General features: G+C 33.7%; 1 protein-coding gene across 36 annotated transcripts in view; it reads right to left on the bottom strand.

Moving 5' to 3' along the window:
• RIMS2 (regulating synaptic membrane exocytosis 2) overlaps positions 1–27267 on the bottom strand; it is a 342905-nt gene that overhangs the window by 88862 nt on the left and 226776 nt on the right. For 18 of the 36 annotated variants that reach the window (XM_036338001.1, XM_036338008.1, XM_036338005.1 and 15 more), the window contains one exon: positions 16543–16643. The exons of the other annotated variants lie outside the window; for them this stretch is intronic. In XM_036338001.1, coding sequence (XP_036193894.1) covers positions 16543–16643 — 101 coding nt within the window. The remainder of the gene's footprint in view (positions 1–16542; positions 16644–27267) is intronic. 36 annotated transcript variants of the gene reach the window in all.

Genomic DNA, 27267 nt, shown 5'->3' with positions numbered 1-27267 from the left:
TAGCACCGAAGAATCAGGTATTTAATTTAATTTAAACTCACGTTTAGCTTTCGAACCAGTAAGATAAGAATAAATCCCATTTTAACAATTATTGTGAGGAGTAAGAGAAATAAGACTCAGCATACCCAATAGTGAGCTTAGCACATAGCAGTGACTAAAAAGTAGGTCATTAAATAAAAGACTGAATGGAAAATTTCACATAAAGGAAAAACACAAACAAGGCAAAATCTCCAGTGTGATGGTGACTCTGCTGTCTGCTCAAGGCCTGAACCAAGTACATCTCTCTGAGCACTTCTAAGCAGCCAAGCATGCTTACCTTTGGAGCATAGCTCAGGTTTCTGCTACAAATACCCACATGAGCAACAGAATGAGAAATTTGGAAAGGAAGACATGATAAGAAAAATATTTTTATAAATAAAACTTCAGAACTTATCTTAAATATGTTTAGAGTATAACATCTCCATATATACAATTCACAAAAAGCCAGATGGATGACCTAACACTGTTTACTTCTAAGATGGTTCATTTCTTTTGCTTTAACTAAATGTAGTTTTGCTTGTCTTAATGTATAATAAACAAAAGTTATATATTTTCATAGTGAGATAGAAGCAGCTAAATTATTATTTTACCATGGTCAAGAGTTATAAATGTGAATAAGTTCATTTATTTAGTTAGGAAAGAGTTGGTGTTGTCTGGCACTATAAACAATGAAGACTTAGCATGTATTAGTTTATGGCTGACAGATGAACAATAAATATGTTCATCATTCTCCTTAAAGGAAAAAAACAAGATTTTTTTTTGCATAGGATTACACAATCCCAGCTGAAAACGGTGCTCTGACTGGAGATCATTAAGATCTTGTAAGAGAGTGAGGAAGCTTTTCCCGACAACATTTGATGCTTTGTCCATTACTATTAAGCAGATCATGAACTAGAAAATTTTACAGGAAATTATTATTGTTCAGGATGTTCCGGACGCTAAGGAGTTTCTAAGTGGCCGGGAGAAGTTAATGTTCTCCCTATTTACCTAAGATTAGTGAAAAGTAACAGCCTATCTGCAAAGCCCTTTTGAAAGAAAAGTTTGAATTAAAATGTTGGAATAATATTCTGGAGAAAAAAAGTATATTCAAATTTCTAAAATAAAACTGTTACTTTCTCCAGTATACTCACTTGACATTTTTAATTAGGTAATTTCCCAGTGATGTCTCTACAGCATCTGAGGAACTCAGGTTGTTTGAGCTTTGTACATGAACTTCTCAAACAAAACATGTGGGCGGAATTATAAGAGCTCCCTTAAGCATGGCTAATCTTCAATTTAATAAATCTCACCAGAAAAATTGCAATCTGTTGTCTAAAACTCTAGTCCAAGAATTGATTAGTTGCAAAATACTGGGCAATAAGAAAGCCCAAGTTTGAAGAAAAATGTTTTATGTCATGGAGATGTCCTTGTAGGACTATTGATATATTCGGGGAGAAAACACATTGAATAGATCAGAATATGAGGAAAATTAGAGCAAACACAATATTTGGGAGAGAAAGGAGAGGCTGAAGTTGTGGGCAGACCTTTGATATCAGTGTGTGTGGGGGGGTGGGGGGGCTATAGAGGAGATAAGAACAGAGTAGAGGGAGTCTTGGCACTGTAGCCAATGGAAGACCCATGTGAGCAAGAAAATGTTCTCTTTCTTGATATCCTATTTTTATTTCATATCATAATTCAAAGAGCGTAGCTGTTGTCTTTTGATAATACCACCATTGTAGACACTCTCTCAGAGCAGTTACTTCCAGGTGATTTTTTCTCTGTCCCAGCCAAGTCTCTTATCAGTGCCTGATGTAAATGCTGCACTGAGCAAAACCTGTTTGTCAGAGATAATTCTGTTTAGATAGGACTCCTAAAGAGGGAATTGTGTGATAAAGAGGGAGAAGACAGGAAAGGCACAGTAAAATGAGGGTTAATTTAAGGTGTAGCCTTATAAATCTTCAAGTGAAATCCCAACTAGAAAAGTCTTAATTCCTTCGAAGAGAATTACTGCCTTGAGGGTTCCTAAACTACTTTAGTCATACCTTTGTGATAGTTCTATCATATATGTCTTTGTCTCTCATCTATCTATCTATCTATCTATCTATCTATCTATCTATCTATCTATCTCTACCTATTTATCTCTCTCTCTCTCTCTCTCTCTCTCTCTCTATATATATATATATATATATATATATATATCTACCTACCTATCTATTCATCCATCTACCTATCTTCTATCCACCTATCCTGCTAGATTATAAACTCCCTAGTATTCCCATTATCTAGATCAGTGCCTGGCACTTAGTAGGAACTCAATGAACACTGTATGAATAAAAATGAATGGAATGTTTGTTTTATCTGGGAGATATATATATATATATAATCTCCAGTATAAAGTATCTTATCAGAGTATATAATACTGTGATCATAACTGAATAGTTTAGTCACCTAATTCTTTCATTCTCCGTCGGGAGTATAGGCAGTGGTGTACCAGCATATGTTTAACAAACAGCTATCCAAGGGGGAAAAGTTCTGATTGTTGATTTCTGAGGAATAAATACTCCCATCACAGCTGATTTCAAGTTACATGTGGTCACTATACACAGAGTTGGTGCACACCACGAGATGTGTGGTTTAGGAATACACACATTGTTTGTAGGACTCAGACTCCTGAGAACACAATGAGTAAAGACAACAACATATCAGAACTGTAAATTCGTCCTCAGTAAATCTTGTGAAAGATGGAACAGCAGGAACAGTGTAAGGTAACAACCCGCAATTATAGAAAGGGTAGCCATTAGCCTAGAGGCGGATACTTTTGTCTCTTGGTCTGAAGGAAAGTTATAAGGTTAGTTACTTTTCCTGAAGAATGTGTAGAGAAAGAATTCTTGGTAGTAGTCAGTTATGACGTTCCCAAAGGCTAGCACAATGGGAACTCTATGCCTGTTATTAATAAGTTGCTCCTTGAGAAATGTCATCCGTTATTTATTTCCCTTGATTTCTCACGATTTTCAGAGATGGGAATGCCAGTTTTGCAACGAAATCCCAGGCTCAAGATCTCAGGTAGATGCAGAGCTCACGCGTTTGCCTTTAACAAGTGCATTTGCCACTTTCCTCCTCAGAATCCATAACTTCTCACCCACTCATTTCTACCATTTACTGCAACTGTTCTCAAAAACAAACAAAAACCACCAATAATATCCTAATTTACCAGCCAGTAGTGTCTTTTCAGTTTTCTTCTTTCCTGATTTTGCTGTTACATCTAATGTTGTTGAAGTCCTCTCTCTTCCTGAAACTTCTTCATAATGCCTTCTCAGATAATGTCATTCATAGCTCCTCCTGTCTCCCCACCTATCCTTTTTAATCTCCATTGCTGTCTTTGCTTTCTCTAACTTGATTTTAAATTATATTTTCCAATAATTTCAATCGTTAGCCCTCTTTTCTTTTCACTATATATATTCCCCACTGGTGATCTAATCCATTATCTATCCATTTTAATTACCATATAAGGACTACTAAATCCTTATCTTTGGCCCTCACCGTTCTCCTAAGCTTCAGACCTGTATTTCCAGATTCTAACAGGACATCTCTCATATGTTATTTTGCAGGTACATCAAATTCAATGTGGCCAAAACCCAATTTATTCTCTTTCATCCAAAGCTAGCTGTTTTTGTATTGCCTATATTTCCTGCATTATTTAACAGGCTCCATATCCAACTAAAACCTGGAAAATTTGTAAGTTATCTTTGACGTCCCCTCGAATAATATCCATTCTAATCAGTCAAGAAATATTGCTCACTCATGTTATAGAAACAAGTATCCCAACTTTTAGTTATTTGGGGCTTATGGATGGGTTCTTGGTCTTTCACGTTGGTTATCAGAGTCTATTACATTTATTTATTTGTCACAGTTGCTGCTGAATGCCAACCAATATTCTTTCTCCCCTTTCGTTCTTTACTGAAAGAATCCAGATTTACTTTGGTTGTCTAACAACAATAACAAAACAAAACTTCATTTTCCAGAATCCCTTGTAACCAGAGTGGTCATTTGCCTTGAGTCTGGCCTCTGAGATACAAGCAGGCATGGGTTTTTGGAGTACAGTGAGCTGACTCATCTGGTATGGCCATTTGCCTTTCCCTCTTGACTTTTCTTTGGAATTGAAGCAGGAACAGGGAGCTGGAAGACAAGCTCTAAAACCAGGGAATAATACCAGCTAGGGCTACTGATTACATTCCTTGTTTGTGGAAAAAAAAAATTCTGTATTTATTTAGATAGTTTTGTCAGATTTTTTGTTATGAATATCTGAATGAAAACCTGAATGTAGGCCACTCATTCTGTTCTGTGTCAGAAAAATACGTTCTGCCCTCATGGTATAAAGGGATATTCTTTAATCAGCAATATCGATGAAAACCATAATATAGTCATCTGATTTTAATGATAAGAAGCAGTATATCATGATGACCATGGACTACGAAGCTGAAGGATATAAATGTGTAACTACTCTCCCACTATGTAATCTTGGGCAAGTCTCTTCCCTGAGCCCATTGTAAGCTTTTTAAAGAATATTTGTCATGATAATAATTAGGCATTGTCCATGAAGAAACTAAAGAAGCTCTAAATTGTGATACTCAATTTTCATCATCATTCAGCTACAATCTCAAACATTTTATCTTGTCTTGAAAAAAGCTATGAAACTTTTTAAGTTCCTAATTCCATATCCCACTTAAAAATAAGTCATTGTTCTTTGACATTAGAGTGGCTGATTTACTTACAGTAGGATAACACCAAACCTAACTTGGAAATTCATGGTTTTTTATTCTTAAAGCTGTTAACCTGGGTTACTTTTTATAATTATGTCTATACTTGGCATCAAGAAAAGTTAAACCAAGGAATGTAATAATTGATGACCATAACACTAATAATTATTAAAAATTGAATAATTTTTGTAGTTTATAAACTTTCAAATATTTCCTATATCATTTTTTCCAACACCTAAAACAGCTGTTATTTTTAAATTTACAGATAATATGTATTACCACTTAGACATTTATTCATTTAGATGTAGCCATATAACATAATCTTTTTTAACAGCTTTAGTGAGTCTTAGATTCATTAAAAAAATTTTTTTAATTTTTGTAGTTTATTTTCAGTATTATTTTGTATTGGTTTCAGGTGTTAGATTCATTTTTATATCCTTTATTATTCCTGAAATATGTTTCAATCAAGAAGTGTTCTCAAAGTTTGTTCTTCCCAGACTCTGGAATGTATTAATAACAGTATCTCATTCTGATATAGATAACATTTCATTTATATTCAAGCCCAGAGAGAATAGAACCGACTGTCTGTGGCCAGTCCAAACCAATGAGCCCTTTATTTCTCCAGAAGAGAGAAGAGTCACTGTTAAGACACTTATACCATTATTATGACTAGAAGATTCTCTAAACCTGCAGATTAGAAACCTGCAGAAACCTATCCAGAATTAAGAAATATCACAAGGAAATACTTCTTAGCCATAAGAATTCCTGATATTTAGTCTTTCTTAAATATCTTCAAATATTATATGGCTCATCACATGATGTTTATTTATTTTTTAGAGAATATTTATAACTTTTATTAGGATATAGGTAGAGATATTACAGATACTAAGTGGCAAGCTAGCATTCCAAAAGTGGAGCAAGGTCCTGGGAATCTGAAGCAGGTGGAACACAACAAAAATTAATGGGTTGGGAATATTAAGTGGGGCTCCCATCAAATATTCATACTTTAGAAAATAACAGAGGAACTCAAAGTACTTGTGTATGAGAGAATCAGGACTAAATAATAGTCTGAAAAACTTGGGTGTTGAAAAACTTGAAAGGGCCTGAGAATTACAATGACCCATTAAATTTAGGATAGGGCAGAAATAATTACATTCTGTTGAAAATCTGGAAGAGGCCCACTACTCTCATTCCTTATGTGAGAAGACAGAGCAGCTTCAGCAGGGCTTGCATTAAGAGCATTTGGGATGGAACCAATACTCAAGCCATGGCAAGGAATAACAGTTATGTGTTGCCTGGACTAGAGCAATAGCCTATGCATGGGACTCCTTGTCTTTAATCTCCTTTTCAAATGCATCTTAAATATACCATTAAAGTTGTCATCTAAATGCTCAAATTTGTTCATTTGAGTGACTCCTTTAAAACCCATGAGTGTAAAATGAATATTCTACATTTTTAACTGAGTGATTAGCGCCCTCCACAATCTTGTCCCAGCCAACTTTTCCAGTGTTATCTCCGAATATATACCCCAGTTTGCTCTATATTTCTATTCAAAGGAAGCACCAGCTAGCTGCTCCTTAAGCATGGCTTGTGCTCATCATATACTTCTATAATTTTGCTAAAGATCTCCCCACTGCCTGATATATCCCTCACCTCACATATTATTCTGCAATGTGTTGGTGTTGGGAGAAAATGGAAATGGGCTTAGGAAGGAACATGTTCTTATATGACTGGACCCTGAAGACTGTAGGCCTTGCTGTGAGTACTCCTAGTCATGAAAATGATCTGAAAAGGCCAATTATAAATCATAGCCATTTCTTTGTTGCTCAGGGAGTTGTACAGAGCTGGTGAGTTTAGTTCACCCATCAGAATGGAATTCAGCTGTCAGGTGTTTTTTTTATTACCCCTACCTCACATGTTATAATAAAGAAAAATACCATTACTGGGCACTCCCATGTAGTAGGGTGAGTTCCATACCCGAATTCCATACACACAATATTTCTACTTCCTGAAGTTACCACCAGCCAAAAGTCCCTTCTCTCATATGAGATCTATTTCAAGATTAGCTATATTATTTCCAGATTGGAGAAACATTTTACAATCTTCAAAACTGATAAAATAGAAATAATCAAAACTCCATGTTTAGGAAAACATTAGTGAATTTATTTTGCCAATAAATAGTCTCTGTTTTCTTTCCAACTGAAGAAAAATTACAACAAAATTTTGTTCTCATGAACAAAGCTATTATATAATAAAACTGTAGATATGTTCAAGTTATAATTAGCCAGATTAAATAGAAATTATCAATGTAGATGGCTCCACACTGTTCTAGTTGATTAATTGCATTAATTGATTAAAGGTCTTGATTTAATTATTGATTCAAATTTAGCTACCAATTATTTCATGTAAAGTAATAGGCAAAAACATTATATATATATATTTATTCTCTAAATCATAATTATTAAGCCAGAAGTTCATTTTAAAATGTGTAATTCAATCACCTGTGAGAATACATCTAGTAGAGAGCCTGACACTGATCAGAGATCACTGAATCAATTAATAAAACAACATTAGATGAAGGAAATGAAACACAAAAAAACCTAGCTCAAACCTAATTTTAAAGATAAGGCTATGATATTAAATGAGTTGCTTAATTAATGATGAAGTTGCCTAAAACCAAAGTGTGAATAGTGATGTTTTTCAATGCAGCCTCCAAAGAACCACATATTTCCATAGCACTTTATAGATCACAGGGTTCCCTCAATATGTACACAAAAAAGGTGGGCTGTGAAGAACGACTGGGAAATTTATCCAAAGTCTTATCACCTAAGTGGTAGAATCAGAATTAGAACCCACATCCTCCATTTCTCAGCATTCTTTCGATTGTGATTAACTCTAGACAGAAACCTAATCATATGCCCATTAGAAAATCTGTTTCTGACTCATGCAATAATCTACCTAAACTTTCTCCTGAAGTTCATATCTTGCTCTTACCTTGGTACAAAAATGTTTAATATTCACCTGCTCTAAAATCTTTAAGCAAAATGCTTGGTCCTGGAGAGATGACAAATATGAATAAAATACAGTCCCTATACTCAAGAAGTACATACTTTAACCAAAAGGACAAGAAATAAGCCAGTAATTACCATATAAGACGGAATATATGTATTTTAGGAGGTGATAAATGCCACGGGTTCAGAAGGTCTGTTAAGTTTTCACATTTCTGTTGTTTTCAATATTTTTATACTTGTAATTTTTGTCTATACTTAATCCTTTTAGATTATATGACATTTGAGTTAGAAAAGAATGTTTCTGCCCTATTTACCACATTTTTTCCTTCCTTATTTTCCATATCCTACTTGATTCTATAAAGCAGTATCTCGCTCCTCCTAGTGACCAATAACATTCATCCCTGTATCCTCTGTAGGGCATTCTAGTTGTTAGCAACCAGTAACCCTGGAGGCTTGATGAAAGCAAAGATCAATGCATAAATTTCTTTTTTGCTGGAGGTCAAATAAAATTGTTTCCTCTGTGTGTCCTTAGGCAATATACAGCAAAAAATTATTGCTCTTGTCAACAGCAGCTATTGTCCATAGATTGACCTTTTTACCAGCAGGTGGCTGAATGCAACTTTAAAATTCTTTCTTTTGTCAATGTTTAGTAACATTATATTTACTAAAAAAGAAATTAAAAATTCTCCTGCAATTTTATAGTGTTCTTTAACACATAAGGTGTTGCCTTAGTCATCTCAAATGACTTCTTATCATTAATAAATATCTTTTATATATTTCCTGGTATGATGTGTGGTTATATGGTAGCAATTCACAAATACATGTAAAGAAAAATGACTAATGCTTAAAAGTTCCCATAAAATTAAGAATAAGAAAACCATATTTCAAATTAAGAAAAATAATTTTAAAAATAAACTTGCAAACACAAAACTAAATATATTCCATCTGCTAGGACACGAGAAAATGTAGTTGGAAAAATCAAAAGAGAGAAATAACAACATTTTAAGAAATCAAAAAGTTTGAAATAATGTATTTACCTAAGAATCAATATTCACATTATAATCAAATATGCTTTCATAATGTATGAAAGTGAATATTTGAAATGCCAATAATTACTTTGTAGAGATATGTTATAGCTGAACTATGTACCCCCAAATTCATATGTTGTAGTCCTAGCTCCTAGTACCTCAGAGTGTGACTGTATTCGGAGACATGGTAAAAACAGGTCATGTGGGTGGGCACTAATGCAGTATGATGGGTGGCCTTAGAGCAACGGTTCTCAACCTGTGGGTCGCGACCCCTTAGGGGTCGCCTAAGACCATCGGAAAACACATATATAATTACATATTGTTTTTGTGATTAATCACTATGCTTTAATTATGTCCAATTTGTAACAATGAAAATACATCCTGCATATCAGATATTTACATTACAATTCAGAACAGTAGCAAAATTACAGTAATAAAGTAGCAATGAAAATAATTTTATGGTTGGGGGTCATCACCACATGAGGAACTGTATTGAAGGGTCACGGCATTAGGAAGGTTGAGAACCACTGCCTTAGAGGACAAGAAAATTAGGACACAGACACACACAAAGGGATGACCATGTGAGGAGACAGCCAGAAGGCGGCCATCTGCAAACCAAGAAGGTCTGAGAAGAAACCAAACCAGTCAACACTTTGATCTTGGATTTCTAGCCTCTATAGAACTGCAAGAAAATTAGTGTTTATTGTTTTAGCTACATAGTCTGTGGCATTTTGTTAGGGCAGCTCTAGCAAACTAACACAAAATATTAAGGGGGGAAAAAAACAACCCTGAAGTTAGAATCTATTAAGTTCAAAGATTAATCACATATAAAACTATAAAATTTCTAAAATTCCATGAATATTATTTTAACTGTAGATCTTTAACATAAAGCAAGGTATATTTGTATTATTGTGAGACAAAAAGGAAGTGAATAGTTGTTGCTTCCATCAGCTAAAATATGGAGGAAAGAAATTCTGCTTTGTCTCAAAGCTTTAGGGTGTGTGTCTGTGTGTGTGTGTGTGTGTGTAAATTACGTGTAAATATAATTATCTCTCTTTAAATTAAAGTTGAAGTACTATCAGCTTGCTAGAGAGTAGAAATGTTAAGAATAATTACTTGGGGTAGATAAAAAGTTGACTAAACTGATAGAAAGAAGACAACTCAAATAAATTTTTAGACTTAAAATTATCATTAATTTTTACACTTTTCTTCTCTTTCTACCCACATATTTTTAGGATTACCTTCAATATCTAATAGATTGTTGATGGAAAAAATATAGGCCTGAACCCCCAAGGACTTTGGTATGAGTGCTTATCTGTTGGAAACAATTTAACAATTTTTCTTTTCCCATCATCATCATCATCACCATCATATGACAGCTAACATTTAATTATTCCTTATTATATTCCAAACTTTGATTAAGCGTTATACATATATATAAATGGATTTAACCCTGAAAACAATCCTATGAGGTAGGTACTAGGGTCACCATGTCCAGTAGAATAAGAAATCTAGGCACAATGATGTTAATTAACTTGCCCAAGGTCATATAAATAGTCACAGAAGTAAGATTTGAACTCTGGCAGTTGGTTCCGGAGTCCACACTTCTAATACTACTCTGTAGTCTATATTTAATCATAATCACTGAACATAAGCTGAAGAGTAATGAACAAAACTGCCTCTATATCTCTATTACTGTCACGTAGATTTCAGAAGCTGTGCTGTGAATGTGGTTGCTGCTATGGTTACAGTAATGCCCACCAATAGCAAGAAGTTAAACTTGCAACAGCTATTCCTCCCTTGATATATTGATCATTCCTTCCTTTAGTTATCTCAAAGATAAATCAAGAAATGATATAAATCCATATGGAAAATTTTTAGTTACTTTTTAATTCTAGTTTTGTGAATTTAATGAATGAGAAATCTACTTTCACAAACAGGAATAAGAAAAAAACCTCAGAAGAGAGAAAATAGGATATAAAATCTTTTAAAATATGACCTTATCTAGTTTTTCATTCAATCCATGACTCACTTTTAATTAGCACTTGTCGATTTTGTAGGTGAGGCTAAAGGTTTTAAAATCAGGTCATGATAAAGATTAGCCCTAATATCTCTTGCGCTTCTAAGACCATATTGTAACTCTTAATAGTTTAATTATCTAGATTTTAAAATCTAGTTTTATTTCTCTTCATAAATACACTTGGTAAAGGAACAACCTTGGAATGATGTAAAAAAGTACATAGCAGGCGACTAATTAAAGATGTGGAGGCTGGGTTCTCTTGAGATTTTGCTACAGAACATGAAGCTATCTGACTGCAGGGTTGTGCAGAAATAAACACAACAGCAGAAAAATTTTACTAAGTAGATTTGAAGCTTAGACATCCGGTGCAGCCACTAAGATTGATTGGTAAGGTTTCTTGACCTGGTTTGGGCTGAGAACTATGAGTAGGTGATCTTAATTCTGACTTAAAAAAACTGAAATCTTTCTGCTGGATACCTGGCTAGACTGAGTCCAGCAGGAATTTTTTTTGAAAATCTGAATCCTACCTCTGTTCATGAAACAGTAGACAATCTATTCCAAAAAAGGACGCTTCATTACTTCTAAGGGACATCTTAAGCTACTCCTGCAGGACCTGGGTTATGGAGCTCACTCCTATGAGAATTCTCCACTTCTCTTCATCAGATGGTTCGGTCTAACACTGGCACCATGGTATCTGTTTTATGTGAATATCAGGGTCTCTTGGCAGCTTGAGAACTGAGGCTTCAGATTTCTCTCCAGTGGCACTAGCCCAGCTCACCCAGAACGTTATTGGAAGGTGTCATATGCAACTCAACTTTGCTGCTTAGGCAAATATTTTTTTTCTCTCTAACATTTTATTTCAATCACTGCTATAAAATTATAGCATATCTTTCATTTCTTCACTTTTATAAATACCTGTATTTTCATGTGTTTTTTTAGTAATTTGTATAAAGCCATCCAATCTACATTTTAAAATTTGCTTTATATAAATTTAGTCTTTTGGTTTTTCAGATCGGTTTATGTCACCGCTAATAAGGAGTACTGCACTTCTTGTTACATCCCCATACCCACATGTGTACCTGTTAGCCACTTCACAAGGGCCAGGCGTGTTTAATATCAACCGTGGTAACATAATTACTCAATTTCAGTAATTTAGTTTGTAATTTCTCATCACATATTATGTTCCACTCTCCTTTTATATTTTTAAATCTCCATATCCCTCAAAGATTCACAAATTCTTTCCCCTAAATTTGATTTTTCCTTTTAGATCTACATTGCTTGAATCTTTTTGAGACTAAAGGAAACATTCAATAATAATTGAGTTACACTGAAATCCTTTTAATTAGTTCAATTATTTCTTTACCATATCTTTTGACCTCATCACATTAATTTCTGGTGCCTATTTGATGTTATTATAAAATAATAATAACAAATATTAGCTACACCATTTATTGAGCATTCTACTAAATGCTAAACCATTGATATACATACTCTCGTTTCACCCTAATCACTGCCCTGTGAAACAGATCTCAAAGTCTTGTTTAATAAATTTTAAAAACCTATCCACAGTCACCCAGGTGGAGTTTGCTTGACTCCAAGCTACACTTATGTACTGCTGGGACACTCTGATGATACTAAAGTCTAAACATCATACCTATAAACAGCCACTCCTACTAAGCCCCAACCTGTCTTCTCTCCCCTCTCTGATGTCCCTACTGGCTGTGTTTTGAAAGTCAATGTAAAGCACTTAAAGTTGGCATTTAATGTGTATTCTCAGTGTTGAGAGGAGACTAAGCTCTAATAAAGGGGGCAGCTCAGTTAACAGTGGCTATCTACTTGCCCAAAACACTTGGTCTTTACCTGTTTAAACTTTTGGTATATTGATATGGCCTACAATTCAATCATGTGAGTTTTATTTCTATTTCCAGGATGTGTGTGTTTTAAAAAAACCATAAAACTATTTGTGTGTTGTTTTATGCATATTTTAATGTAAATTAGTTTGATTGTTATCCTTCTAACATGCCTCTGAAACTGGTAAATAGCCCTTAAAAGACAGAGAGCCTGGGTGAAAAGGTGACAGTGACTAGGATGGGGTATGCACCTGGCCTTCCTTTTGCTACATCGTTGTCTGGTCCCACAGAGGTAACTCAATATATGAGATTATGGGTTGAATGAATTAGCATGGACTTATGGTCCACCTTGGAAAGTTCTAAGCAATTTAGGGCTATACTACTTAACTCTAGAGAGGTAAATAAGAACTCAGAAAGTAATAATCTAAGTGCTATAATGGGGTTAGATATTTTTGTGATGATTCTGTGGGAATATTATTGCCATTTTATATAGGGCACGGGTTCTACAGAGAAATAGGCTTTGAGTTCCAAATAAATACTGTACCAATGAATTGTATAGCAGTCTCTGTTGAAATGTTATGGACTACCCTTTTAAAAACAGGTTCTGAGATAATTTTAAAATATCAAATATGGCTAATGTAAAAAGTAAAAATCATATTTAAATAAAATGATCAAATTCCCCATATCAATTTCCAGATTTACTATCCGCATGGTTTGACTATCAATTATTGCTAATTATATTAATTAACCATTATATAACTCCCAGAAGGGTAGTTGGTCTATGCTGAATTATAATTTGTTCTGTTAAATTTAATAGACAAATTCCATTTTTCTGGACCAATGAAGAGCACAGAATGTTGGTTTTATAGAAAAAATAAAAGTTGATCTTTGAACATCTGCCAAGAGTAGAATAGATAAGGAGAATGCAATAGACATGCAAGGGTGCATTGGCTAAACAGTTAAATTCTGTTTTGAGGGGGGAAAAAACAAGAAATCATCCACTGATTAAAAAGAAATCATATCTGCAAATGCCTTTTGCTGTTCTTATTAAATACAGATGCTCTGCTTTTTATTTCCTAATATACTTAAAATATTCTTAGGATGATAGTAACAATAGGCATTTCTCTAGAGATGCTTGCCTGCTGAGTTATTAAAGAGATTTTTAGAAAATTAGTAAGCGTTGCTTACAAACTATCAGTAAGAAGCTTGCAAATTGCAGGGAGGCAATGCCATGTAAACTGTGGAGGGTGTAGTTAAAAAAGAAACTTCGCTAACACTTGATGACATCACATCAACACTCCTTGACAGCTTCACTGGCATTTTGGGAACACAGCTCAGGGGTACAGCATGTGCTCCACATGTTGGAGGCTTCGGATGCGATCTCAGATATCTCAAAATGAAAAGAAGGTTAGCTACAAATAATACTTTCCATGACTTAGTGGCCATGTAAATTTGGATAGATTACATAAACTTTCTATATCTTTGTTCCCTCATCTGTTAAATGATTTTTTTCAAGAATTAGATCTTATGTATTAAATGTACTTAGCTCAAAACAAGCTTTTAATTGGCACTTGTTATCAAGATAAGGAAGAAAAGAATGAAAATATAACGCTAACTATCCATAATTAAAAAGAAAAGAATGCTGTTGAGCATTAGTTTAATCTAAGGAACTGTTAGTAGGAAAATTAATAATAACCAAATCTATATGTGCTCTTAACTGATGAAGAACCATCTATAATTATAGAGAATTACATCCTGAAAGTCCTCAGGTGATGCTGATTCTCCAGGAAAACCACTTGAAAACCACTGCCATAGAAGATGTTTAGGAAATTATATTGCTTAGTATAATTAGTCCTTTGCCAAAACTTACATTTTTTCTAGCCTACAATAAATAGTGTCAAAGTTATGTAAGCTTGAAGCCTCAGACATTCATTTATTTATATACTGGAATGGAATCAAAACTTGTTTTTCTGAAAAATATTTTGAGTCATGCCTATAGTATTCTTTAGTCAATCCTCCTGTAAGAAATTCCTGTCATGTATCCACAGTAATTATCATTGCGATTGCTTTTAAGGGACTTGTTTTTATTGCATTTAACTATGTAAATCATACAACCAACCCAGTTTCTCTTTCTGCCTTTGCTGCTTGTTGGGAAGCTCATGGTCAAAGTAGAAGCTCCACACAGGGCAGGTATGTAAGATCTCACACTGCATTTTGCTCACAAACTTTACCTTGTTTTGTCTTGACTTCATTTTCTCCTGACACTCATTTCTTCATTGACAATAGTATTGAAAGTATTAAATGTATTTTTAAAAATTACCTACATTCCTGAAGTATCGTGGGGCATAAACAAGCAAATAAAATAAATTTGTGTTATCTGAAGACATATTTACGAAAGTTTTAATATCCTATTTTATTAGGACTTCATGCCTTGGTCTTAGGATTGATTATATGAAATGAATGAGAGATTAGAGCATAACAGAGGTCACATAAGATCAGGTCTATCTATATAGCCCAAGGCAGAAATATAAAAAAAATACCTGGGAAGGCATAGCTATCACTTCTGATATCAAGTTCAAAAGGTTAGGGAGGTATCTGAAATATACCATTACAAAACTATTTTCTGTGAAATTCACCAAACCTATTTCAAGTTATTCATACTTTTATTTTAGAGAACAATTTCTAGAAGTTTAGAACCCAATGAGTAAAGGCAGGGCTATTTTTGTTTGTCTTAAGTTTACCTCTCTTGGCTTTAGGCTGTGCCATTTCCAGCACACCAGAATTTTGTGATGAACAATCTTATGTTCACTGTGTCAGTATTTGAGGAAGAGATGGTGGCTTGAAAGATGATGTTGATGTTAAGAATCTCTGCCTCTTCTAGGTTATATAGTGGAGAATCTAGAAACTCCTTCTACTTATCACATATGCACATGTTTACTTAAGTCTTTACTTTACCAATGAATGGAGTATAATGGAGAGAAACTGAAGGTTTAAAAGGTAAATATAAAATATATGTAAGTATATAAAAATCCAAACTGCTTTTCTCTATCACACAGATAAATAAACCACAAATATGACATGATCGCAATGATTAAATTACCAAATCATAGAATACATATTAACTAAATGTTATGAGTAAGGTTTGTGATTTTCATTCCTTTATTAACTCTTAAATAGGTAGGTTAGAACAAGTTTTTCCATGACTTTGGCCATTAATGATATCATGAACTTTAAAATATTTTGAAAATATAAAGAGCAAGATAATATAATCTTGCTCTTTATAAAAATATAAAGAGCAAGAGCAATGAAATACTTTTTTCCTACCTTGGTAAACCTCATACCTCAACTTATTCCCAAAAAGTAGTTTAAAAAGACTATTGCTAAAAAACCTTTTGAACCTATTGCTAAAAACCCTTTTGAATACATACCTCATGAGTATGTATTTTTTTCTAATACTTCATTTATAAACCAGATTCAGTTAAAATATTATAAAATCAAAAAAATCTATTTGTGTTTAGGAAAACAGTACAAAGATAATAGTTCTTAAACATTTTGAGGGTGTTAGAACCTTTATAGGTTTTATAAAATGAAAAAGTCTAAAATAATTATTTTTCAGGCCATCTATGAGTTTCATTCCTTTAATATCGTATATTATAAAATGATTTTTTTTAATATAAGGCAAATTCTATACCTAAAAGTTGGTATACACATACATAATAAATTTCATCATTTAATAATATCATGGGGCTATTGAATTATATGTTCATGTCTGACTAATCTGCATTCAGCTGTTTAAAAGAATCTAATAGTTTCATATGATTGATTATTTTACAACTTTTAAAAAGAAAAATGTCTTGCCTTTGAATGGTAATCTTGTTCCAGTCTGGGATCTGATCCGGCTACCTGTTTGTATTTGTTAATTTTCATTTGGCGATTTCTCTCCTCTATATCCATAGCACCTATCGAGTAGAAAAAAACCCATAAAATTAATGTTCAGGTCTTATTTGTGAGCCCTAGTTACAGGACGTATAAAAGAAGAATTGCTAGGCTGATATATTACTGTCATTCAAGGTAATATATACAGATTAAACTTATTATTTTTAGATATATTTAAAGTATGCAATTTTGCAAATAAAAGCATGATTATGAAATATATTAAATAATTTTAATCTGAAGAAAATGTAAATGAATTTAAACAAAAGACAAACAAATCTTCACTAGACAGAAAATACTTTCTGAAACATGTAGGTCAAGGAATATATATTTGACAGCACATAAATTTGACAATTGTACTATTATAAAAACTTTGGATTATAATACATCAAGACTTGATTTATTTACTGGAGAAAAGTTGTAAGTTTAATTGGTTTCAAATACAATTTTACAATTGGGCTAATTTCACAAGATTAGCCCATGTATTAGAACAGGTTGCCCTAGCATACATGTGGATGCAGTTATCAATATATTTTGAACTTCAATTTTCAAGAACTGGGATCAAGAAAGAAGCACTTAGAATAATACTACTCAGAAGAAATCATGACAGTAAAGGCACAGAGTATTACTGAAGTCATTTCAGAAAAAGAAAAAAAGTGAGGAGGTGAGAGAGCGAGGTGGTAAGCTTTTAAAATGAGATTAATGCCCTCTACAATAGGTAGACACATCAAGACACATCAGTCAGGGGGAGTCTTTAAAAACTTTTGTTAGGACAAGAACTAAGTTCTGTTAACAAATATAAAGAAACTGCTTTAAAAGTATATTTGTGATTTTTATGAGACATTTTATAGGAAAACCAGAGGCCCAATGCACGAAAAATGGCCGCGGTGGCTGGCTCGGCCCCGCACCGCTACGATGGCCAGGGCCCCCGCCTGCCGTGGCTTTGTCCGGAAGGTCATCCGGAAGGACATCCAGAAGGATGTCTGGTCTAATTAGCATATAACACTTTTATTATTAAAGATTCCATTTCTCAAGTAAAAAAACAAATAAAAACAAAATCTCCATTGTATGCTACACATTTTCAAACTGGGAAAAATAATCATAGCTTAGTAGGCTGGTAACTATAATAAAATGTTGCCAAGTAAATGCACATGCACTGAGTGTAGGTAGGAATGTAAACACATTCATACATACCCCTTGCTTAAGATCATAACTTTAAACTGCAATAAAGATATCTGGATAAAAATGTGCCTGTTTAAAGGTAGGCATTTTCATATTCATTCTTAAAAAATTTATCTATCTGATAGTTCTTGATAGTAACAAATTTTAAGCAGAAATCAATTAATTAAATAATATAAAGGGGGGGAGGAAGTTTCAAAGAGGACTAAGAAAATCTTAAATAAAGTAATGTATAAAGACTTTACATTATATGACCTTTAAGTATAACAGCAAATTTAAATCAACTATTCAATAAAGTGAGGCAATCAGTTCATTTTAAGAGATACATTTTAATAAAAATTTGATAATTGATTATGCTATGTGTCAAATTATAAAATAGGAATAAACATATCATGTTAACATCAACTGAATGACACATAACATCAATTGAGTGCCTCTATGACATGAATGTGAAATATAGTCAAGTATCATATCTATTAATTGATTAAAACACAAGTTTAGAATTGTTTGTACCTCAGGAGATTTTCTCAAGATATAAGATAAATCTTGTTTATTTTATCCAAGAGGAAGACATGCCATCCAGGCATCGAAAAATATGTATACTGAAAAAATATTAACTACATTGAGAGTTTGGGAAGTTTTTTTTTTGAGAATGTTTCATTTTGATATTATAGTTTGAAAATAGTATTTTAAATATGAATAGCACCAACTGACAAAAGTTTAAATACATTATACACACACACACACACACACACACACATATAGATCCATACACACACACATACAAATACATGTCTTTTCTAGTATTTAGACTATTTTCTGAACATCAACCTCTGTTGAAGCTACATTAGATTCTTTCTGATTACTAGGTAGTATGGAGGAGCTAGCAAATGTTTTCTGTAAAGGGCCCAACAGTAAATATCCTAGGCTTTGCATACCATATGATTTCTGTCTGTAAGGCAGCTACAGACAATGCATATACAAAAGAATTCAGCTGTACTCTAATGAAACCTTATTTACAAACCAGGCAGCAGGCTGGATTTGGTCTGTGGGCCACAGTTTGTGGGACCCCTGTGTTAAAGTATATTGGTTTAATATTGCTTAGTAATGGTTTAGAGATTTTGTAGAATAGGGGTTTTATGATGATCTTATCACTTACATTTAACAGATAACCGGGAGGTATAAGAGAGATACTAATCTTAAATAGAGTTTGCATCTTAACCTCTCAAATGTGTTCTCAACTACATTCCAATCTCAAACACATCTCTCAACTCTGGACTCAATCATCATCTATAGATGGTCCTAAATGGAAAAACACTGTTAGAGCCTTAACTGATGTAATATCAAGGGACCACCTTAGAGAATATATAGTCAGCAAACTTGGGTAAATATACATGTAACTTACAACTTAAAATTCTCCTATGATGCTAATCCTTAGGAGAGGAACCCCACATGCCTGTTAGGCTCAGATGACGTTTTCCATTCCATCCCTTTTCTACATGTCATCAACCTATTCTTATAAAGAAAACACTCCACAAACAATATCTTTGGAGAGGAATGTATCCTACTGATAACAAGATCCATCATAAAACATTCTTCACCAGCAAGTTCATTTTTCGTTGCTGGTCTTCTTTCCTAAGGAAAAATGACCTGGAAATAATATTTTCAACAACATTATTTTGGTTTCAACCAAACTCAGTCTTCTTTTTTCTTTCCCTGAGGAATGAAAAAGCAATTTAGAGAAATCGTTGCAAGAAAAAGAGCTGTTCGTTCTCTGGCTGGGGGATGAAATACATAATTTCTAAACTTTCAGCTCCGATGTCCAATGCTGTACTTATAGAAAGGAAAATAAGTGAAATTGTTGTAGAGCAGGTTTTTGTTCACTATCCTATCTTTCAGATTTACACTGCAAATGTGCATACAAAAGGTCCTAAAAATTCTACAATAAAGAATAATCATTTGATCACAGAATCTACTCCCTCACCTCGTATCTGTTAATATCTTGCTATAACAATGGCAAAAATACACTGTGGGGAATACTGGCTTACAAGTTTAGAGGGTAAATTTATCTAGGATTTTCTAAAATTCACATTCTTATATGTGTGAACACTACATTTATTACAAAAGACATATTAGTACTTTCATTTGATTCCTTAATTTGAGCATGCTAAAAATTAGTCATTATATTGTTCAGCATCAAATGTCAAAGCCTTTTCAAATTATAATAAAAGTGATTAAGAAGTTAATGGACAATCACACTTCTTGGACAAAGCCATTTACAATAAAAGTTTGCATATATTTCTGTCTATTTGTTGAGGAAATAATCGATTTAAGTGTATTAAGTTATAATATTCAAACTGTTTCATTGGCTTTCCTAATAATGCTAAGTTAAATTATAAAAGGCTTTGTTTTTTCCACTCTACATATTTTAAGGCAGGTAACAAAAAGAAAAATCAAATGTAGATATGCTGAAATTCATAAATCTCTCAAAATGTTCTTCTCAAGTTGGAAACACCAGTCCATTCTATGTCACATAATTTTAAAAATCCAATATTTTGTTGATTCTGATTTAATGTGTTTTCTAAAATCATATCACACATTTGATATCTATTTACTTTGGTATATATACGCCATTTAAGAGTTTTATTTGTTCTTAAGTCAATAAGCTTAAACCAATCAATGGTTATTTTAAACTTAAAAAAAGACTACTTAATGTGTCTAGAAAGTTAAAGTCGTATGTATAATGTTGTTAAAACAATCAAGTTAAAATATTTAGTTCTGGGTGAATTTTGTATCTAGACATGAAGTAGAAAATGGGCAGATTAACAAGCAGCAAGCCAGTGGTTGTTTAGGTTTCACTTCCAACGTGTGTGCCGCAAAGATCAGACACGTTCAGGGAGCTCTGTAGTACACTCCACACAGAATTAGTCTTGTTTGCTTTACCAACACACACATACAGCTTTTGCGGTACCAAAGCAGCTTTACGTCCCCAATTCTCTGAAGTGGGGACACCGATTTGGAAGTGATTTCACAATGAGGCTGAACAGTAGTGATCAGAAGATGACACTTGTGATCTTAAATGAAATGCTCAGATCGGGGGATCTCAAGAGAAAAATCTCTTAAACCTAATAACAATGCTCCAAGAAAGAACTCTAAAATTCAGAAAAATATGAGTGAACCTATAATCACAGGCATCATGGAAAGTCTAAGCTTATTAATCTTACTGAAATCCAGAAAGTACATCAGTTAGTACCCCCATTTTCATAGCTAATTTAATAAGTTTTAAACATCCTCCCTTCTCCCCTACCCATCCATTTCTATCTCTAGGTAAATACACAGTGTCAGCTTAAAGAAAAAGTTCTCCTTTAACTAAGATTAAAAAAATTTATCATGAGAGTTTCTGAGGAAAATAACCCTATCTGTAATTCCTTTTTCTTTGTTTTGTTTTGTTTTTTTTTGTCTTCACAAAACTAAGATGTGCCTCTAAACAATCTGAGATTAGGAAAGAAATTTATGTTATTATATCGAGAACTTGTAAAATGATCAATAAATGCTAGCATTTTACAATTGGATTTATTATAAATTTTAACCTTATAAAAGATACATGTTAAATTTGTTTTCCAATTAAATTTAAGAATTAAAAGCATTTGTGCAGTATTAAGTTTTAATTAATAATGAAGGATTTCCAACAAAAACTTTTGTTGAACTATTCGAAATGATCACACTACAGTGTATCCTTAACAAATCTAATTGATTTGCATAAACTATATTTATAATAAATGTAATCTGAACATAAAACAAAATATTATCTGTAGCATTTTTCTGACTGAAACTACAAAAGTATACTACTTACATAGTAGAAGCATATTTTAAAAATTAAGTATTTCTTGCCAAACCATTGAAGAGGGGAAAAAATTACATTTGATAACTATCCTATTGAATCTTTTTTTTTCTATTTTACTTATTTATTTTTCTTTATTGACTAAGGTATTACATATGTGCCCTTATCTCCCCTTCCCCCGCTTTATGCCCTCACCCCCCTGGTGTCCGTGTCCATTGGTTAGGCTTATATGCATGCATACACGTCCTTCGGTTGATCTCTCCCCTTTACCCCCACCCTCCCCTACCTTATTGAATCTTACTTTACAAACTTTTCTTCTAAGAAAATACAACGTGGAAAAGGCACAAAATAGAACAAGATTCCAGGCAATAATAATGAGACTGACAGAAATAAGATATTCCAAATGAACAGTTAAAAGGGCCAAATTCATGTAGTCACCATTTAGGTGAGTGCCACGTTAAATGCAATGAAGAAAAATATACAATCAGTGTATGCTGCTATTGGCTCATTTAGAGGTGACAGTGACACAGGAGGACACATGGCTATTTATGTTTATTTTCTAGATTCCGTAGCGTAGACTATAAAAACAACTTACTGATGTTTTTCCATAGTCACAGGAATAAGAATAGAAATTGCTGAAATGACTCATTAAATAGGTATGAATCTAATATTTTGTCAAGTTATAATCTTATTTTCAAAGGCAGTGCAATTCAGAAAGAAAATATAATCCTTGATTTTACTGAATATCATATCTTTTCAATATCTAATAACTATAAAAAATTATTTTTCAGATTGACAGCCATATATTAGCTTTTGACATGTTTTCCCATGTACCTGATGTACAATGCTAAAAAGTAAATTGCTTCAAAATACAATATATTTGGTACTGTGTATCAAGAGACTTTTACAGTGGTCATATTTTTTAACCTGAAATTCTACTCCCAAGGATCTTTCCTAAATAAATAAGTCAGTGTGCAAAGATGTACATACCGGTACATTCATTGTACCATTGCCTGATAATAATGAAGGCTTGGGAAAAGGAACTCTAAATGTCTAATAACAGGGAAGTAGTTCATTGTACTTATGGTGTATCTGCAGAATACTATGCAGCCATGAAAAATGATGAGTGTAGGTGCATGTACGTTCACATATGAAAATCACAAAAAATAAAGACACTGCAAATAAATTTTAAAACAGATCAAATGACAGATACAGTACTATCGTTTATAAACCATACTTTAAAAAAACTATTCATAAAATATATATGCACATAACCTATGCAAAGACAAAGAGATAGAATGGAAAAGATTTAAGGCTTATACATCAGAGTGTTAGCATTTATCACCAGTTACTGGAAGTAACTATAAACACAACTGTTTTTTTTATTTGGGTTAAGATAGAGCTTATGAAACATCCACAATGATTATACCTTATTCAACTGAAAAATGTTATTTTAAAAAATCACAAAATGTAATGATTATGTGAAATATGACAAATTATCCAGTTTGAAAACCTTATATTTTTGTTATAATAAAAAATGCTTTGAAAATAAATACTAAATAATTTTAAAAATGCAAATGTGCAATCATTTATTACTTAATTTACCTTAAGTACAAAAAGTGACCTGGCATGTTATAAGATTTTCCATATTAGTCTTTTCAGATGTGGAACTTAAGAAACTACACAAGAAAATACTTTAAGATTATTTCTTCACAATCACTTGCCTATAATGAATTTTCTGATATTTTACAGTAAACTTTATTATATACTAGAACTTAATAAAAAGTACATGTTGTTAGCTAAATTATTTGTTAAAAACAGACGTAATACAGAGAATAACAAATATTGGAACAAGTTAAATTGAGAAGTATGGAAATAAGTTTGTGAAAAATGATAAATTATGTGCCAAATTATATCCATGCAAGTACCAGAGCAAACAGAAGCATTTACTTTTAAAGTGTAAACAACCTTGCCCTGGTCGGTTTGCTCAGTGGGTAGAGCGTTGGCCTGTAGACCAAAGGATCCTGGGTTCAAGGGCAAGTACCTTGACTGCAGGCTCCTCCCTGGCCTGGGCCCTGGTCATGGCTTGTGCAGGAGGCAACCAATCGAGGTGCTTCTCTCACATCGGTGTTTCTCTCTGACTTTCCCTCCCTCTTCCACTTTCTCTAAAAATCAATGGGAAAATATCCTGGGGTGAGGATTAACAAAATAAATAAATAATAAAGTGTGAACAACCCTAACTGTGTAATTAAGATACACCAATTTTGAGGGATACTTATTTCCAAATTGATTAATTTTGAGGAATTTTCAACAGTGGTCATTAGAAATGGACATATTTGGAACGAGAGAAAATAGATTTGATTTTCTTTGTAAGGTGTTTGCTTATAAAATTATCTTTCTCCGCTCTCAGGAATGCAGGAAAACTGAACTTCATATGTGCATAAGTGAGACATGAAGTTAAATGAAACACAAAAAGTTCTAGAAACTTACAAAACTGTTCCACTACCTTGAGGCTCACAGTTATGAGCTATAGTCTTTTGAATGATGTTCTCAACCTTAACAATCTGTTTTAGATATTTAGGTTACCTGTTATTCTTAATAGCTGTCTGCTGTTTCTCTAACTCCCTGCCATATTCTTTTAATAATACTTCAAAAGAGATGTTACAAATTTCAGAGACTACTTTCACTAGAGTACAAGGAAACTTATATTCAAACTACGTTAGGGCATATATTTAGTGGTACTTGGGTAATCTATAAAAACAACTCATTTTCAATAATTTTTCAAGCCAGATTTATAAAGGCATAATTAACATAATCAAAATTCACAGTACTTAGGTGCGAAGTTCTATGACATCTGGCAAATGTACATAGTCCTGCAACCTCACCACAATCAAGACACAGAGTATGAGTCGCCCTAAAGTGTTCCTCGTGCTGCTCAGCTGGCTGCCCTCCCCTGCCTGCCAGCCCACATACCCACTGATCTCCAGATTCCGCTAGCTTCTCCTTTTTCTTCAATCATGTCTTTGGACTAGAATTTTATTGAGGGAGGCATAGAAAATGAAACGTAACAAAGCTATAAAAAGTACAGTTAAAACCTTATGTTCTAGAATTTAATATTAGATGTTCCTGCACAATTACGTTCTTACACATAATACTCTGTCCATGCCAGGAATTGTGCTGAGAGCTGTACATGTGTTGTGATGATGTCACTTAATCAGCAAAACTGTATGTGATGGGACTTATTTTCTCAATTACTACTGATTAGAAAGTTTATTTAAAGTCATAAAATAAATGGCTGAGATTGTCTGTCCTCTAAAACTTAGCACCTGAAATATTTATACATGAAATATTTCTCTTCTGTCTCTCAGACACAGACATACTCACATACCACACACAGACCAATACCACCATCACCACCACACTACACTCTCATTTAAATCTTTTTCCAGTGTCCTCCCTTTTAACATTTCCTTCTTTTTCTTTTTGAGTTACATCTCCTCTTTGGCCAATTGTGTGTGTGTGTGTGTGTGTGTGTGTAATCTTCAACTTATCTCCCTATGAGCCCAAACTTAGACTATATTAGGGCTGTTTTTAATCTTTAATATTCTTTTCAGAGATTCTGTCTGATTCTCATTCCTTTACTCTGAATTGGCCTATCGACCTCCTTCACATTCTGCTTGTCACCTATAACTGTATTTTCCCCATAAGTTATGCCACATAATTAATTAATCCAATTACTTTTACTTATTGTTTTGCTTTTTCATTAAACTGTGCCTTTTACACAATTAATTCCATTCCTCATCCTTACTCTCACATCCTGCATAACATCCCCTCATGCCTTCATACAGACTGATAAAGAGAAACATCCTTCTCTTTAGTTAAATTACAACCTAATTTAAATTCTCTTGAAAATCATCCCTAAAGTAGCATTATTCATGCTAACTTACCCTCTTTCACATGAAACTAATTTATCTTTCATTACAACCTGTTTATATAGTTTTCTTTCTTTCCTTCTTTTTGTTAATCCTCACCAAAGATATTTTTCTTTTTTAAAAAATATATTTTATTGATTTTCTACAGCGAGGAAGGGAGAGGGATAGAGTTAGAAACATCAATGACAGAGAAACATTGATCGGCTGCCTCCTGCACCCTCCCTATTGGGTATGTGCCCACAACCAAGGTACATGCCCTTGACCGGAATTGAACCTGGGACCCTTGAGTCAGCAGGCCAACGCTCTATCCACTGGGCCAAACCGGTTAGGGCTGAAGATATTTTTCCCGTTGATTTTTAGAGAGAGTGGAAGGGAGGGAGGGAGCAGGAGAGAGAGAAAAACATCAATGTAAGAGGCACATCGATTGCTTGCCTCCCACACACGTATCTGGGCCAAGGATTGAACTTGCAAACCAGGCAAGTGCCTTTGACCTGGAATCAAACCCCCTGTGCCCCTCAGTGGGCAGGCGGGCACTCTAACTAATTAGCATACTGGCCAGGGCCACAATGTTTTCTTTATAGATACTTGATTACTCACCTGACTTTTAATATATGTACCCTTTCCTCAGAGTCAAAAGATTTAAAAAAAATATTTTTATCATAACTTAACTAGTATCCAGAGCTATACTTTATTCATTCACCTCTCTACAAATCTTCCTTTAATTGATTTTAGAGAGAGGAATGGGGGATGAGGGAGGGAGGGAGGGGGAGAGAGAGAGAGAGAGAGAGAGAGAGAGAGAGAGAGAGAGAGAGACATAATTCATTGCTCTTATTTATGCACTCATTGGTTGGTTCTCATATGTGCCCTGACAGAATTGAACCCACAGCCTTGGCATATGGGGATGACACTCTAACCAACTGAGTTACCGGGCCAGGGCCACTACAAATCTTAACTATTTAAAACTCTTATGTGTCACCAATACTTTAATGCATTTTCAGAAAAATATTTATAGCCCAAATTATTCTCCTCTTCTGAACTTTAATGCCCTTGCTTTATCTTGCTTATTGATCTTTATGGATAATTTGCATAGCTGGTTTCTTCTTATTCTTTTGTTTTAATTAAAATATGACCTCTTTAGAAAAAACTTACTGGATTACCCTATTTAAAAGAACTCCTTCCCTACCCAAGTCATAAAAGGCTCCATAAAGAAGCAACCAATCCATGTGTCTCTCTCACATCAATGCTTCTGTTTCCCTCTCTCTCTCCCCCTGTACCTCCCTCCCTCCCTTCTTTCTCTCTAAAAATCAATGGGTGAAGATTAACAAAAAAATAAAAATAAACCTGTCTTGTTTACTATTTACTTTCCTAATAATATAAGTTTTTATGATGAGAAAGACCTTGACTGTCTTTGTCACTGTTACTTCCCCAGTGCCTAGAACAGGGGTCCTCAAACTTTTTAAACAGGGGGCCAGTTCACTGTCCCTCAGACCGTTGGAGGGCCGGACTATAGTTTAAAAAAAAAACTATGAACAAATTCCTATGCACACTGCACATATCTTATTTTGAAGTACAAAAACAAAACGGGAACAAATACAATATTTGTATTTGCATGTGGCCCGTGGGCCATAGTTTGAGGACCCCTGGCCTAGAATAAAACCTGGCAGTAGATATTTGTTGAACAAATGAATTTTTAGAATG

Source organism: Myotis myotis, unplaced genomic scaffold, assembly GCF_014108235.1.
Source record: "Myotis myotis isolate mMyoMyo1 unplaced genomic scaffold, mMyoMyo1.p scaffold_m19_p_16, whole genome shotgun sequence".
Taxonomy (NCBI): Eukaryota; Metazoa; Chordata; class Mammalia; order Chiroptera; family Vespertilionidae; genus Myotis; species Myotis myotis.
This window is presented reverse-complemented; position numbering and strand designations above follow the sequence as displayed.